The sequence below is a fragment of the Nansenia antarctica genome (genome assembly GCF_963989245.1).
Source record: "Nansenia antarctica genome assembly, chromosome: 17".
Classification (NCBI taxonomy): Eukaryota; Metazoa; Chordata; class Actinopteri; order Argentiniformes; family Microstomatidae; genus Nansenia; species Nansenia antarctica.
In genome coordinates this window covers 16,195,719-16,212,977 of record NC_137687.1, presented here as the reverse complement: position 1 = coordinate 16,212,977, position 17,259 = coordinate 16,195,719, and the positions used below count along the sequence as shown (strand labels likewise).

The 17,259-nt window shown below is 41.7% G+C and overlaps 1 protein-coding gene across 1 annotated transcript in view; it reads right to left on the bottom strand.

Moving 5' to 3' along the window:
- Positions 1 to 5,943: 5,943 nt before the first annotated feature.
- arrb1 (arrestin, beta 1) overlaps positions 5,944 to 17,259 on the bottom strand; it is a gene marked incomplete at both ends in the record, with an annotated part of 29,632 nt that continues 18,316 nt past the window's right edge. The window contains 15 exons of the mRNA XM_080547343.1: positions 5,944 to 6,055; positions 7,581 to 7,629; positions 7,746 to 7,816; positions 8,249 to 8,272; positions 8,438 to 8,521; positions 8,648 to 8,785; positions 9,247 to 9,319; positions 9,403 to 9,487; positions 9,697 to 9,832; positions 10,848 to 10,915; positions 12,922 to 12,981; positions 13,501 to 13,697; positions 14,093 to 14,137; positions 14,324 to 14,384; positions 15,738 to 15,768. Coding sequence (XP_080403469.1) covers positions 5,944 to 6,055; positions 7,581 to 7,629; positions 7,746 to 7,816; positions 8,249 to 8,272; positions 8,438 to 8,521; positions 8,648 to 8,785; positions 9,247 to 9,319; positions 9,403 to 9,487; positions 9,697 to 9,832; positions 10,848 to 10,915; positions 12,922 to 12,981; positions 13,501 to 13,697; positions 14,093 to 14,137; positions 14,324 to 14,384; positions 15,738 to 15,768 — 1,234 coding nt within the window. The remainder of the gene's footprint in view (positions 6,056 to 7,580; positions 7,630 to 7,745; positions 7,817 to 8,248; positions 8,273 to 8,437; positions 8,522 to 8,647; positions 8,786 to 9,246; positions 9,320 to 9,402; positions 9,488 to 9,696; positions 9,833 to 10,847; positions 10,916 to 12,921; positions 12,982 to 13,500; positions 13,698 to 14,092; positions 14,138 to 14,323; positions 14,385 to 15,737; positions 15,769 to 17,259) is intronic.

Here is a 17,259-nt window from a genome sequence, read left to right as displayed (position 1 = left end):
TATCATTTCAACTGTTGTCAGACCTCAAGGAGAGAGTTTCACGCTCTGTGTGTATGTGTGTGTGTGTGTGTGTGTGTGTTCCTCAGATCTATAAGAGTAGACACAGGGATGACTATATTGATGCCAGGAGAGAGACCCACTCAAATTGGATGAGGTGATGCCATGTTACCATGCTGCTCATTTAAAGGGGAAGTCAGTTTAAGAGAAAAAGAGAGAATGGACTTGGAAGTGATGAAGCGATTCTGAAATGTCTGTACTACTGACTAATGAAAACAACAAATCCACTGGATTACATGCAGTGATTACTGCTTTAAATGTCCTTGCCATTTACCACAATGTTGCTGACAGATTCTACCTTCACCTTCCTCTTCTCTGTTTCTCTCTCCCTCCCTCTCTTCACTCTCTCTCCCTCTCTTCTCTCTCGCTCCTTCTCACGCTCTCTCTCTCCCCTTCGCTCCCTCTCTTCTCTCTCTCTCCCTCTCTTCTCTCTCTCCCTCTCTTCTCTCTCTCTCCCTCTCTTCTCTCTCTCCCTCTCTTCTCTCTCCCTCCCTCTCTTCTCTCTCCCTCAGGTATGTGAACTGTGCCCGCCTCTCCGGGGACGATCAGAGCGGTAGAGATTAAACCCATCTAGAGCAACATCCCTATCTGATATGGACTTTGAGAGCCAGGTCTCAGAGACAACAATAATGTGAGCACCAGTCGATTCTGCCTATATACGTATCATATCCATTTTATGTAAGAGACTGCGTGCATTAATGTGAATGAAACGTAACCCGTGCATATTCTTAAAATCATCTGGTGTGTTACAAATGGTAGGGTTAGCAGACACGGGGCCAGGATTTGGCTGAACATTTCCTGACATCAAAAGCAACAAAAGAACAAGAAGTCTCTTTCTCACCATGAATGGAGGGTTCAGTAGAGACTGAGAGTCCTTGGAGGCAGTGACGTCCAGAAGAGTGTCCGCAGATGAGATTGTGAAGCAGTCTTTTAGAGCAGTGAGACTGACAAGCTGCCGCCAGTTTGCAAAGACTGCGTAGCTGAGAGAGTTCGGGACACAGTGGAGTGGGGACTGGGAGAGTACACCAAAAACAAGGGTTTCACTGCACGGAATGACCAACTGTGAGAACAAGTCTTCCAAGTTGTAGGCCCGACATTTGTCATTAATAGTAGAATCCCATCCAGTTAACAAACTGAACACGACAAGAGTAAAAAACAACATTGTAGATGTAGATGTAGCAGGCCTCAGCTAGCAGAGCAGAGTAGATGTAGCAGGCTTCAGCCAACAGAGCAGAGTAGATGTAGCAGGCTTCAGCTAGCAGAGCAGAGTAGATGTAGCAGGCTTCAGCTAGCAGAGCAGAGTAGATGTAGCAGGCCTCAGCTAGCAGAGCAGAGTAGATGTAGCAGGCCTCAGCCAGCAGAGCAGAGTAGATGTAGCAGGCTTCAGCTAGCAGAGCAGAGTAGATGTAGCAGGCTTCAGCTAGCAGAGCAGAGTAGATGTAGCAGGCCTCAGCTAGCAGAGCAGAGTAGATGTAGCAGGCCTCAGCTAGCAGAGCAGAGTAGATGTAGCAGGCCTCAGCTGGCAGAGCAGAGTAGATGTAGCAGGCCTCAGCTAGCAGAGCAGAGTAGATGTAGCAGGCCTCAGCTAGCAGAGCAGAGTAGATGTAGCAGGCTTCAGCTAGCAGAGCAGAGTAGATGTAGCAGGCTTCAGAAACGGACAGAGAGATAGCTAGCTGAGATGTGTGTGACTGTGAGCCAGCTAGCTATCATGATTAGCATCGATTTTCTGAGGTAAAAACTATTAGGTCATGTAAAAGACCCAGAATCTGTTACTTTGATAGATTTCCGTCTAATAATCAATTTAATGACATATTTTTTTACTGCCGGAGCCCCTAGTTACCATGGAAACGGACGAAAACATTAGTAGTAACTTAAGCTAATACATAAAGATAGCTGAGAATTTTTTCTCATCTATGTTCACCTCCTTGAGGTAAAGCGTCAGCTCCGAGGCCACGTCAATGTTCCAGTTCTCCTTGAGATCGCGGATCGGCCGCAACAAATGAGCGAATTTGGTCTCAACGGCCTTGTCCATGACGTCCAGAAAACACAATGACCCAATGTAAAGGAATGATGAAGATCCAGTAACACGTAAACACTTAAATGAAGTTGTACTTATCTATCTATGCTAAAAAACGTATTCTTAGAAGAAACCGTTATGGGAACTATGGGAGCGCAGACGCTCGATCTTTGAATTTGACCGTTTGAGCGTCTTTCTTCTTCTTTCCAACAATGCTGATGGGCCAGGATGTAGGTGTTCTGTCCCACATTCCGAGGAGAGGCCGCGTGCTCTTCCTCCTCTTCCTCGGGCTCCTCTACCTCCACCTCCCCCTGCATGAAGGCCTTCTTTTTTTTCAGAAGTATCTTTATTGGGTTACCCCCTTCTGGGATGCCAATCACCCGGAGATTCTGTCGTCTGGAACGTGAAACCAGGTCCTCGACAGCCAGCTGCAATTTCTCATTCACCTGGGTAGTTGTTCGTTCACTCCATTGGTCAACAATGCTGATGGGCCAGGATGTAGGTGTTCTGTCCCACATTCCGAGGAGAGGCCGCGTGCTCTTCCTCCTCTTCCTCGTCTTCCTCTGGCTCCTCTACCTCCACCTCCCCCTGCATGAAGGCCTTCTTTTTTTTCAGAAGTATCTTTACACTATACAAATAGCAGTGTTTCACATTCAAGTGTGCATGTCTATGACCAAACAATACTCAGTACATTTCCACATCATCATTTTCGAAACTAAATGAATGGGAATAATCTGGGCCATTCAAATGTTTTCTTATCTATAGCTGTCATGTTATTTTTGTTACAAATAAAGTCAATAAACATTCATGAAATCAGGGGTAGGCCTTATCTACTTTATTTATTTCAATAATTCAATGCGCAACCTCTGATCTCCGATCGTCACTTGTTCTTGACACTTAAAACCACGTCATCCGCCACCGTCTGTCCTGTTTGGAAATAACAACATAGGTCTATTTAATAGGCTACTATCATTGTGTATGCGTACAGGCCCAGCAAGTATAGGCCTACCGCAAAATACAACTACATCCTTTTGAATGAAATTGTAATAATAGGCATATTTCAAAAACATCAAAGCTATAACTAGTATTCAATGAATTAATTAATTACAGCACCTTTTATACTCATTTTGAAGGACCATTCCATGTTAATGGGTGAAGCTGAATGCTGACATTATCAGTGTTCCTTCCAAATAACTACAATAAACACGTGAGAAAGAGTGCTTTGTGATGATTTGCATGATCAGATAGATAGTTTAAATCAGGGGTCCCCAAACTATGGCCTGTGGTCCGTTCACGACCCGCCCCCACTTTTGGACCGGCCCTCTGAACAATACCAGGAACATATTTAGAAAATTAAAATGTAAATATGTTTTAATCAGATCATATCTGTATTTGATAATAAAGGTTAGCTTTCAAATTAAAAGCCCTTAATTATAAACTATTTTCATCAATAACATTATTAGTTAGTTTCACCCGCCGACAATGTTTCAACTGATCATTATGGTTATGTTTGAGGCCAAAATAATTAGCCCCCCAGGAAGTTGTGGTGAACCCAGCCTTAATTATAGTATATGTATCTGAGGGCCTCACCCCTATATGAGAGTGGCGTTGTCGAAACCACTAGTATACCACCCAGCCACATTGAGATCATCAACTTTCACTATCACAAGGAGTGGCTCAATAATGTTAGATCTAGTTGTACTTGTAGGTTCTTTTTGTTGTGGTCCTAATCCACCATTGCTACTGTGAGCACTAGTATACGATAAGCGAATGATGTCTGGTTGAAAACAATTAAGAGCGTGGCAGTGTTTTAACGAATGTAAACATAATAAATGAGTGTTGAGTCTCTCATCACATGAACCGTCTAGACTAGAGGGATGATTCCTAATGAGACCAACACTAATTAGATCACAGGTCGTTTGACTGCATATAATTGGACACCCCCAAAGTATTTTTAGGTAATTACCGAGCGATTCTAAATGATATTACATTGAAACTGAGAAAGCTCCTTTCACCTCATAATGCATTCTGTATTACTGTATATTAACGCTGTATTACTGTATATTAACGCTGTATTACTGTATGTATTAACGCCGTATTCCTGCTCTCCATCACTTCATATCAGACAAAGCAAAAGGAGGGTATACCAGATAGCCACAAATATTATTTTATTAAAGATACAGTTGAACATACAGGTTTCTTTCTCGCCCCTTCAACAGATTTTAGTGTATGGGAGATAATAATAATAATAATAATAATAATCATCATCATCATAAAAATAATAATAATAATATGAACTTATGGGGTGATTTTGATCTTTCTATTTCAAGATCTGAAACAGAAAGATCACACAGAGCTGTTGTATCAATAAATAGACAATAGATTAATCTGGTGTTAAATTAAATAGCACCTGTATCCATCATGTTAACTATAAGTATGGCACATATTACAGGACATACAGTATCAATATGCTCCATATCAACATGGCCAGTACCTCTACATTGCATTCAATCTATCTTTGTTTGTACACTAAGTCTGGTAATTCAAGAGAAACTGAATCAATTGTCACTTCTCAGATGTTTCATGTACATTTCTTACAGGGCAGAATAGTATGTTTACAATAACCCTTAAGAGATTGTAGGTCAATAGGTATTTCTTCAGCATGGATTACATCTTTATAACCAATAGTTTACCAGATGAGTGATTGTAATGGATAAGGGATAAGTTGTTCCCCTCATGGCATCTTTGCAACAAACAACTAAACGTTTTAAAAATGGGCATGTTTAACCTGGTATCGTTCCTCTGGAAATGAACAAGTATTTGATCATTAAATTAGATTTGTACTGTGAAAATAAGGTGTTGTCCCTCAATATGCATCTTTAAAAAACATATAAAGATTGGCATGTTTCATGCATCAAAGCGAGGCCACTCATTCAAATAAATAGATACATGATCTGGTAAGAATCTGGTCAGGATCTTCTCATCTGGTAAGGATCCATCTCATCTCCATAATAACATCATTACTGGGATGTGGGAGCCGTTATTTCACATAGGCATTTGCTCAAATGCTACACCTCACAACAGTTAAATGCTGTTATTTTAACCGCTCTTTCTTCCCAAATTAGAATACAACCCCACAGAATGGAATCGCTCAAACGTTTCTTATGATCCCAGTATAAATTACAATACTTTGAGGTAAAATACCACGTCTGATTGTTTTGTAGGACTAACCATGATCAAGTAGCAATTAAATGTTAGTTTCGATGGTTTGGAGAGATGGTTGAAGTCATTATGAACTTTCAGTAGAGGCTAAATAAAGTCTTTGTCAATGTGATTTCTTCATCCTCTGTTAATTTCATTTTTTTTTTTACCAAAATGTGTGTCTGCTCTTCTGGTCAAAGACGGTGCATAACTAACATCAAGTAATTAATTTGGCAGTATTTGCAGTCATAACAAATGGATTTTCCGAACATACAGTATGAATATCAGAACTGAAAATCTACATTACAATTAAATATAATCTTGATACAAAGTTACTCTTGTTCAGTCCTAATGAAAAAACATGTATAACAAAGTGACATTGAAGGCATGCTACCACTGATCTCGTCATGATGAAATGCAAATTACTGCTTAACTTGGCGTGTGTTCAGCACTGCTCCATACTCGGTCCACACTCAAACCACGCTGTCTAGGCTGTATGTTTCTAGAGTTTTTACATCCTTGCTGTATGGAGAAGACGAATGTGAACAAGAACACGACACCACCACTGTGAGTGCTTTAAAGGGTCTCTAGACTCTGGTCTACCTAAAGGGCCTCTGTTAGTTCCCCAGTACCACAGCATAACAACACAGGAAAACAGCGAACAGCGTTTATCTGTCATTCAGCTTGGGAGAGTCTGTGCCCTCGTCATCCTCGTCTTTGTCGTCTTTTGCTCCGATCAGCCTCTGCCGTGCAAAGTCTTCGAAGATGATGTCATCGTCACTGAAGAGAGGGATTCAAGCTCGTTAGCACAGTGCAAGTCAGGCATGCTACAGCAGCTTTTCAAAACTAGTTTTTTTTTAAGCCAGTGTAAGCCAATTATTAAACTATTACTACAGCGATTACAACCCCCCCCCCCAAAAAACCACACATATATATATAGCTATTTAGACAATAAAGACCACTTTTAACTTAGCTGTTGAATCCGGGTGACCATCAGTTAAATTTTCCTTTATTAAAGGGGCAATCGTTAACACTAGAACAGCTGTGCCTTTTTTACCTACTAAAAGAGCCACCTCTGGGGCCTCTTTACAATGCTCAAGCTGCTATTTACACACAACGACCACTAGTTGGCCGCCTGCTTCCTACACAGAAAAACGGCAAAATATCTTTATACTAGCTTATCCTGATGTGATTTAGAAAATGTAAGGATACTGGGTGTCTAGAACGCACATATCTAGGAAAAGTCATGAAAGGAGAGTCCTGAAATGTCATCGAGTGCAAAGATATAACATTTTTAACATCATGGCTGTTCTAGTGTTAAAAGTGGCTTGAATAAGCCTGCACTGAGTGATTCTGCACATAGATAGCCCACACTCCAACAGGCCCATGTTGTAATCCAGGAAACAGGCTTGTAAGGCTAAAGGGAGACACCAGAGAGTGCTAACTGTTCTACCTTTGTTGGTGGTCGTCAAGTAGAGACCAGATTAGTGTAGATGCTTCTAACACTGTTCTATGACTCTATAATCAACAACATAGGGCCTAGGCTAAACCCTCCCTTCAACCTACATTCATAACAACTGGCTCCCTATACAGTGTACGAAGGCTAAATGCATTGTCAGCTGGTAGATGGGGTTATATCTATATGTATAATGTATCTACAGTATATGTTATATGTATTATGTATTGAGGACTTCCTGTAAGTATTAAGAATACAAGCCTAATGCCTATAAATCAATGATCAATCGTTTAAATACTGAGTGTTATTTTAATTAAAAATATAAGATTACTGCACAATATTTACAGTTAATTACTGTAATTACAGTTATAAATTACAGTATGCTCAATGTTGTTTTTGTTGTAGAGGCATTCACAGACACACTGGGTGCAGGAACATGTCAGCACATCAAGCATGAACTAGTAAAGTCAGCACATTATCATTTGGAGGCATCAACGTTAGTGCTTTGGGAGCCTGAGTGGGAGAAAAACCTTCAACTGCAATATACCCTCTTGTTTCCTGTCAGGCTTATTGATGTGACCATAAAAGAGGGTAGAAATGGGAGAGGAGGAGGTGTGTGCTTGTGAGAGGGAGAACCGCATTACACGAAAAGACATCGAATCAATTATTCATAATTGTGCTTATATCTGCTTGTTAATGTGCATGCACAAAGGAGGGTGCTGTTATGAGGAGGAAATGTAACAGCAGGAAGTGAGCAATGTATTATTGAAGAGCCGCGCTGGAGGCTGGCAGCGCAGTGAGCAACACAACAATGTTATGAGTCAGAGAGACCAGGAGCCAGCTGCTTACTTGGTGTCAAACTCGATCAGGTTTGTGTCGAGCGGCGCCTCGTCTGGAGCTGCAACAAGGGAAAATAGAACATTGGAACATTCCCTTTGTTGTCACAATGTGTGTTCAGGGGGTCATTGAATTGCATAACGGTGGATTGGTTTAGACTGGGAGAGAGAGCCCTACCATCCCTGTAGATTGATTCTTCAATCGGTTTAGGATGCATCAACGTGAAGGGAAGCTCAACGGAAACATCGCTGGAAAAAAGGAAATTTAAACTATATGTAGACAAACTGTATGGAATGTAATTGCAGTATTGTTTATGTAGGTTAGTAGCCAGTAAACAAAGAGTCCAAAAGATGTCCTCAGGGAAGCCGGAATGTGGGTTCATGTATTCCATAAGACGTCCTAAATATGTCATCTGGACATCCTAGAAAGACGTCATCTGGACGTCCTAGAAAGACGTAATCTGAACCCACATTCCGGCTTCCCTGAGGACGTCTTTTGGACTCTTTGTTTACTGGGTAGTAATATAGTAGAGTAGTATATGCTATATATAGGGTATGTCTTACAGTGTATCACCACAAAAATACCGCTTTATAGCCTCAGATGTGTGACAAGAACATCTTACACTTTATAGCATCAAATGTGAAGAAATCAATAATTGTGATTAGAACATATCGAGTTACCTTGAGGCAAGATCCCCTAAGAGTCTGAAATCAATGAAAAAGGATCAACTTTTACTTCAGACAAAAACCAAATATGTCATTGAGTTAACTGTAACTGCTCAGTGGATAATAATGATTATAATGACACAACAACTTCCTTGGGGTATCACACACAAATACACAAATCCAGATGTATGTTTAAGCGCATACCCGCCTCGAGACACGACCAGCTTCACTTTGACTTTGTACGACACGATAATGCCAAGGATCTCCTTGTTCGCTCCCTCTCTTAACCTGTTTGTGAAATAAAAAACTAAATAAAATCATTCTGATTCTGACTGACATTCATCTATTGATCATGCAAGCCTCTTCATTTGTCAGCTGTGTTTTGTTAAAAAACCATAGCAAAATTGCACTCACAATGTACTAGACGCCAAGTTTGTGTCCTCATGCTTCAGTTTTCCATCTAAAGCAAGACCACGTTTCTCCCGGTTGTTGGCAAGGAAGGGGGTGAGGGTGTAGACTTTACAAAATGTTGCACTTGGAGCCACTATGTCACTGGAAAAAAAGGATGAATACAATTTACAGGTTGTCTACTGTATAAAGAAAGAAACAAGATAGTTTTCATCTGTGATGCAAATTGGAGGGTCTGCTTTATGATTAAATCAAATCAAATCAAGTTGTATTTGTATAGCAAATATTTGTATTAGATTAAATGTATATGTATCTTTATTACTGGAGGTTGGGAAAAGGTTCTCCCTGCTGCATGTTCTCAAAAGAGTATTATAGTGGTTAGTGGTTAACCTCCAGCCCATCATTGTCAATTATTATTATTAATAATAATAATAATAATAATACATTAGACTTATATAGCGCCTTTTTAGACACTCAAAGACGCTTTACAAACTGAAAAGATTATTAGTTATTATTAGTAATCTTCAATAATCAGAAGTCAAATGTAATTTGTTGTTGAGGTCTTAATGTTTGATTGTACACAAGTTGAGGTAAATGAAACATACTCTGACTCCTCTGTTGCGACTGGGCACTTGTACTGTGCAGTGTTGAACAGGCAAATATCCGCATACTGACGCACTGTGAATAGATATAACAATACTTATAACCTGTGTGCCGCCCTGAAAAATCCACACATGAGTAACTTCATATGGTGCAACAACCTGAAATCTTCATTTTCTTCACTGTCTTATTTGTGTTGTTTGTGACATGTACATTAACGCTGATTGGCTCCCCGTGGTAGTAGATCTGGAAAGAAAATGCAAATAAGATTTTCCTTTCAAGATTTGACATCTAGAGATATTTGAGATTAACATTCTTATCCATAATGTACAAACATATTGATATGTAATGAATTTGTTTAGGACTTTGTTACGCTTTTTTTTTTTTTTTTTTTAAGTGAGAGCTGTTGTCTATAGTGTCCTCTAAGAACAGAATGTGATGTTGTTGTCTGTCACCTCTTTGTCCAGCGAGGCTTCCAGATGCAGGGGCTTGTCAGACATGAGGAACTGCCGCGTGGTCTCTGCCATGGGCTGGGGGCCCGGCTTCTCTGGGGCGTACTGGACCTTTCGTATGACCAGACGCACTGAATTCCTGTGCAATGAGCAAGGATGGAACATTGGAACAAGGATGGAACATTGGAGTGGAACATTGGAACAAGGATGGAACATTGGAGTGGAACATTGGGACAAGGATGGAACATTGGAGTGGAACATTGGAACAAGGATGGAACATTGGAGTGGAACATTGGGACAAGGATGGAACATTGGAGTGGAACATTGGGACAAGGATGGAACATTGGGACAAGGATGGAACATTGGGACAAGGATGGAACATCGGGACAAGGATGGTGGGCGGTTTTGTCCTGGGGTTGGCCATAGTAGGTTCAACAGTTGGTCAAAATAGACATAACTGTCCCAGAGTGAGAAGGAACAGCGCTTCTTCTCCTCCGAAGCCCTCTGCTTATCAGTAGTGGTAAAACCTCTGTCTATCAGATGAGAGCATGGTGTCTTCCATTCCAAAACCTCTGTCTATCAGATGAGAGTATGGTGTCTTCCATTCCAAAACCTCTGTCTATCAGATGAGAGTATGGTGTCTTCCATTCTAAAACCTCTGTCTATCACATGAGAGTATGGTGTCTATCACATGAGAGTACGGTGTCTATCACATGAGAGTATGGTGTCTATCACATGAGAGTATGGTGTCTTCCATTCTAAAACCTCTGTCTATCACATGAGAGTATCCTGCTCTGCATTCTTGTCATTCACACAGTTTTCAGTAATCGTTGTCACATTGATGTTGTATTAAAGACATTTTTCACACAAATCACCATTATGGTAAATAGTGTGTGATACTGTAGGTCGGACTACAGCTGCCTTTCAAGACACCAAATTAATTCAAAGTAGTCAAATGCCTTCAATGCATCCTCAACAAACCAGGTTCTCTATGTATATGTTAGACTGACTCCTACAGTATGTCTGCAGTTTGTTAACCATTGTTGAGTGATTTCACCTTTATGAATGATTCATGTTAATCTCATGTTCATCATTTCCATAGATTCATCAAATCCAATGAGGCTTATACACTGTACTCAATCAAACTGCTTTACCTTTTGTGGATTTTCTCTTCAACATTCTCAGCACAGAAAGCTTTTACTTCAAAGTCAACCCCACAGGCCTTAGGAGACAAAGCATAATAGGATATGGCATTCATTTGATTTCCTTTTTGTTGGTATCTGTGTAAATGTTAAATAGTCAATTTCCTTGATAAAAGGGCTGAATCCGGAGTTGGTGAAACTCCAGTGCCCGCCCAGCCGCCCAATCAATGACACAAGCCAAAACATTTCAAAGCAATGGATTGAGTGAGTAATCCCCACTACTACCTAGTTAGTTAGTGTAGAGTAGTGGGGATTACTCACCGACTCCATTGCATTGCAATGTTTTGGCTTGACTAGCGAGTGTGTCATTGATTTTCAACAGTGGCGGGCGGTGCATTTCACACCTAGGCCTTCAGTGATGTCCGACACATTCCTACCTGAATTATTCTACCTCTTAATACCATCGTTATGACGCCATGGCTCTAGAAACTAGACAGAAACACAGTATAACCGGGCGTTGCATCACCTTAACATAGTCAGACAAGTACAACAGAGTTATATTAATATTTCCGAAGCATTTTTAATCAATAAATCCGCATTTACAATGAAGAGTGTTAAACTAACATCTTTAAGATCGCTACATTACCCACGTCTGTCGTCTCGTCCACCATAATAGCGACAAAGGGTGCCTTTTTAATCTCCATTTTGATCTCTTCTCCCATCACTTAAGCAATAGCAAAAATCAGGTCGTTTTGTATTTTGCCTGACGTCCCAGTAAACACTTTGTTTGTGGACAGGTGGTAATGTAAATCTGGGTTGTTTTCAGCCAGAAAAGAAATAAGCTCAACGTAGTTTCCTCTGTTTGTGGACTCGGTGCTTTCATCGTGTCCCCTAAATGATAGTTATTGTTTACCCAAAAACAGGACACAATCGATCAGTATTATCGATCAGTCAACGAAAGCTTTCGTTGTGATGCTCCGTTTCCCTGCGCACTTTCAAAAGTTTCACATCTACCGGCATATACGCATCTCAATAGTGAATATCAATAGTGCGTATCAATAGTGCGTATCAATAGTGCGTATCCAATCAAAAGACGTGCTGGGTGCTGACATCATTGAGCCTTCCAGCAGGCGCCGTTGTTGCTTTTGCTCGCATCTACGTAGGTTTACTAGGAACGCCACAGGTTTTCTCGTTCCAACGTTAAGTTACAGGTCGAATCCGCGGCACCGCTTAACGTGCAGGCAGGCAGATTTTGGAGCCCCCTAGCAACACATTTTGATTGGATAAAAGCTCTAACATAAAGGCCAGCCCTCCAAATCTCAATCGGAGACTGGAAGCAGCGCAACCAAGAGGAAAGCTATGAAATGAAGAGAATAGACTATGGGGAATCATTAATACATATTTGTGGAAAAAATATATTAAAATAAAATGTATATTCTGATGATGTTTAGGCCAGCAGAGAAGGCCTTGCTGGCCCTGACGGCACACCACTGATTTTCAACAACGTTGACATTTATTTAAATCTTTCAGAATACGTCCAAACATTTTGATTGGTTGCCGACTTGTTCCCCTCTTTCACCAGCGGCTGTCACAAATGATAAAAATGTTAATGTGTTAAGGGAGGAAAATAATCAGGTTTGAACAAAAACATGAGGGCTGGCTTTTTGGGCAAGGTGTGCCGATATGGTGCTGTTGTTATTATGAAAGCATAGCCATAAGAAAATGTGGTAGTTACAACAGCCACCATAAGCTTGCTTACATTTGTAGCTATCTAAATGTTGTAAAGGAGAGCAGAGCATCTTTATTTATGACGGAGAAGTCTAATGGTGGGGAGGGAGGAGTGTAAACACAAAACACATGCAGTACCGAAAGTTGAGTGACGAAACTTGACACCTCTTGAAGAAAATAAAATATTCTGCCCAAACAGTAAGGTAGCTACCAAAGGGTGTTGTGAGGTTCGAAAGCCCTTAGTGTCTGTGTCAGCCTGTGTTGTTGCAGTTCTCCGAACAGCCACAACGAAAGTAGTGCAGTTTCACCAACTCCAGTACTGGCATCTGACCCTTATTATTTGACACTTAAACGTTACCTTCCCTGTGTCCTCCGGGCCCGGCTGGAGAGTGACTGAGCAGGGTAGGTTGACCGGAATCTGTCAGTGGAGAAATCGAGCTAATCTTTAACCTTGTTGCATTTTCCAATTAAATACAATTTTGAGTTTGATATGGGATACACCCACTAGAAGCATTTAAATTACTATTAGGAAGAAGATAATTATAATGATGCATTACAAAAACTTTACAACTCCCATTAAATCCTACGTAACAACTGCTGTTACGGCTATATAACATAAATGGTCACAATTGACCTATCGCTAAGCCACGTCCCGTTTGAAAACTCAGACAAACAAACAACGCTTCACTGACAGTGACTGACTGACCGAACCGTGACTGAATGACATCCAATGACTTACAAAAGTGGGAGTTGGCACATTTCTGATTTCTGATTTACCACAGCAAGTAATATACATGTTTTTTTAAAGATGACAAGAATATTTAGTCTAGAAGCTTTTCACCATCAGATATTAGCGAGTTGTTTGTCCGAGTTTTCTACCTGTAGTGACTTTTACTGTGATATGATTGGACAATTTCTATTTTGGGGCGTGGCTTACCTCAAAGGTGAAAGGGTAAGCGTGCTCGCCAAGCTTCTTTATCAGACGCTCCTGAAGGCGAGTTAGGCTTTTCTTGTCTTCGGGCACCGGGGGGAAGGCCTGGATGTTCGCCACGAAGAGGTCCTTCCGGAACGTCAAGCCCAGAACGTCCAAGTCCTCACGGCCGTAGCGGAACGCGCATGTCAACGTCACGAACACTGAGGACAAGACAACAGACAACATGAACACACGGTTATGTACTAATTACATATTAGGTACTATGTATAAATGTTTAGTTTGTTTGTTTGTCCACACTTTCTATTTGTGCAAATACATAAAACCAAATAACATTTTAAAAAACATTAAAAAACTAAACAACTGAAGTTAATCTATTAGCTACCAGCTGAACGTGTCACATTGAACATTGAGTGTATTTAGAAAAACAGGTCTTGCATATGCTAATGGCCCTCCTTTTAAAAAAAGACGCGAAATTATTACTTGGAAACATGCTTAATACTTTTTTTTTTAATCATGTATGGCCACAAATCTGTATTGATCAACTTCAGAGTAACAACCTTCAAGCTGATATACACATACACGTATAATACATCACCTTTCCTCTCTTTCAGATACTCAGGATCTATTAACACCACACCATCTAGAGAGGGAATGAGGCGTATGTTATGTGGGGAAGCAAAAACACTTTGGACACCAGACACTGAAATGTCTCCTAGAAGAAACACAAACCCCTAAGCCACAGTGCATGGTGGGTAACAGAGTGGTAGAGTGGGTGTTTTAAGTCTTGACAGAAAACCAATGGATGTCATGGTCACAGTAGTCTTACCCACAGGCTCGACAAGGTCAACGTGGTCAACAAAGTCCCTTTTCCCAAGATACACCGTCAGCTGAGGAAGGAAACAAAACAGAACCCAGCTTTTATGGTGACAAATAGTCAAATCTCTGTCATACAGTAGATGAATGTGTTTCATGAGGATGTTTATCATCAGGTTTATGTTTCCCTAGGGTTTGTCTAGGGGACCCTGCGGATTCCTACGGATAGATCTGTCGGCTTCACGGCTAACCATGCTGGATCTGGGTCACCTGCAGCTACAGTTAGTGTGTTAATGAGAGTTTATGGAAGTGCTACCAGACTGAGCCCTTTAATTCCCTAATCACTTCTACAACCACACATGTATGTTTCCAATTAACCTGCAGCCAGGTGGTGAGACTGGCCTCTAAGACCTCCGCCCCTCTAACCCCTCAACACAGGAGCCCCCCAAGGCTGTGTCCTGAGTCCCCTCCTCTACTCCTCCTTCTACAGAGGCACTACCGAGAGTATATTGACTGGGTGCATCACTGCCTGGCATGGCAACTGCACTGCCCTCAACTGCAAAGCGCTACAGAGGGTGGTGCGGACAGCCGAGCGCATCACTGGATGTAAGCTTCCCTCCATCCAGGATATACTGTATACGACACACGTGTGTCAGCAAAGGATCATCAAAGACCCCAGCCATCCCAAACACAGCCTGTTCGAACCAATGTCATCCAAAAGACACGCAGCCTTAGGGCCAAGACTCACAAACAGCTACTTCCCCCAGGTGATCAGGCTCTTGAACAAGCACACTGTAGTCAATTTACTATCTTCCCCTAGCTCAGTCCTTGTACATGGACTACAGCAACCCTAAGTTCAAGCCACTTTACTACTGTAAACTCTATTATCACTAGTTATCTCTATCATCACTAGTTATCTCTATCATCACTAGCGGCATTGACACTTTTATCTTGAATTATGCTTGATTTATTATGCCCTATGTCTTGTGCTGCAATGCAAGGAAACTTGAAACTTGAAACTACTGTATGTGTTGGGTAATGCTTTGTGTTACCACATTGAGCTATCAGTGTAGTAATGACATTATCACTCTACTTACAACATTGTAGAATATGTTATTATGTTACAAGGTAGTATGGTAATTGTTCTATAACTACATCATAATGAAGAGTTTTCCTTCCCTTTTTGTGGAACAGTCCCTATTACTTATTTGTAATGAAAACAAAACAAATAATTACAAATAATTACAAAACAAATGTAGCAACTACTTAATTATTAACAGCATGTTAATACAATGTTGTTTCTAAAATCTAAAATCTATAGGTATAACTGCTACTTAACATGTGACCATGATGCAAGGACGTCTTCAAGGTAATTCTATAAGAGTTGGCCAAAAAAGTATAATAAAGTTATGGCATGAAATACTCACCTTTCCATTGGGACTTGCTTTCTTAAATACCCTGGGGGGGGAAAGGAGAGGGAGATTTATTTACAGTTCAGTGGCTTATGAACATGAACTTAATGAACAGCCTCATTAAGTAATATTATTGCAGTGCCAATTTGGATTACACCACACCACAGCAGGTGACCATTGGTGTTTCAGTGGCCTGTGAGCTATTTTAATTGATCTCCCACTGTAACCTGATAGCTGCTTGCTCAACATCAGCAGGTGTCCATAAATACTGTCATACATGTCTGAGCTGAGGAAGAGGACGACTGGTGACTTGTTTCCTCTGTAGCCAGGCGTTCTCACTCCCTGACTGACTGACTGACTGACTGCACTCAGCCCTGCTTCCTCGTATGAAGCATCCTGGCTTCGCATGGCGTCAGATGCAATTACCTCCCCTCCCTCCCTCCCTCCCTCCCTCCCTCCCTCCCTCCCTCCCTCCCTCCCTCCCTCTCTGGTAATGTTGTCATAAATCACCTCTGTGTCTCTAGGAAGCCCATTAGGTTACAGAGCAGACCCTCACAACATCCTCCTTGAATAAGGCTCCTCAATTAAGCAGCAAAAGCAGCTTCCCATAAACTAACATTGTATGGTTCATTAGTTCGGTAGATGCCTATGCGTGCGTGCGTGTGTGTGTGTGTGTGTCTTTTCTTTTTGCACTTATATAGCACCTTTATCCAAAGGCCTCTCACACATTCACACACCAATGGCGGCAAGCTACCATGCAAGGCGCCGGCCCACTCACTGGGAGCAATTTGGGGTTCAGTGTCTTGCCCAAGGACACCTCGACATGTGGCCAGCCAGGGCTCGAACCGCCGATCTGCCAACCTTGCGATCATTAAACGGCGGCTCTACCGCCTGCGCCACAGTGTGTGTGTTTGTGTGTGTGTGTGTGTGTGTGTGTGTGTGCGTGCGTGCATGCGTGTGCGTGAGTAAATGTGTTTTGGCTTGGATGCTACTATGGAGGGCGAGCAAGAAAATGTTTTATATCTTTGCACTCGATCAAATTTCAGGACCTTCCTTTCATGACTTTTCCTAGATATGAGTATCCTTACATTTTCTAAATCACATCAGGATAAGCTAGTATAAAGCTATTTTGTTGTTTTTCTGTGTAGGAAGCAGGCTAATTTACAAGCGGCCAACTAGTGGTCCTTCTGTGTAAATAGCAGATTGAGCATTGTAAAGAGGCGGCTCAAGTGTGACTCGGGTGGTGTGTGTGTGTGAGGTGCAGGGTGGTGTGTGTGTGTGAAGTGCAGGGTGGTGTGTGTGTGTGAGGTGCAGGGAGGTGTGTGTGTGTGAGGTGCAGGGAGGTGTGTGTGTGTGAGGTGCAGGGTGGTGTGTGTGTGTGCGTGAGGTGCAGGGTGGTGTGTGTGTGTGTGTGTGTGTGAGGTGCAGGGTGGTGTGTGTGTGTGTGTGAGGTGGAGGGTGGTGTGTGTGTGTGAGGTGCAGGGTGGTGTGTGTGTGTGTGAGGTGCAGGGTGGTGTGTGTGTGTGAGGTGCAGGGT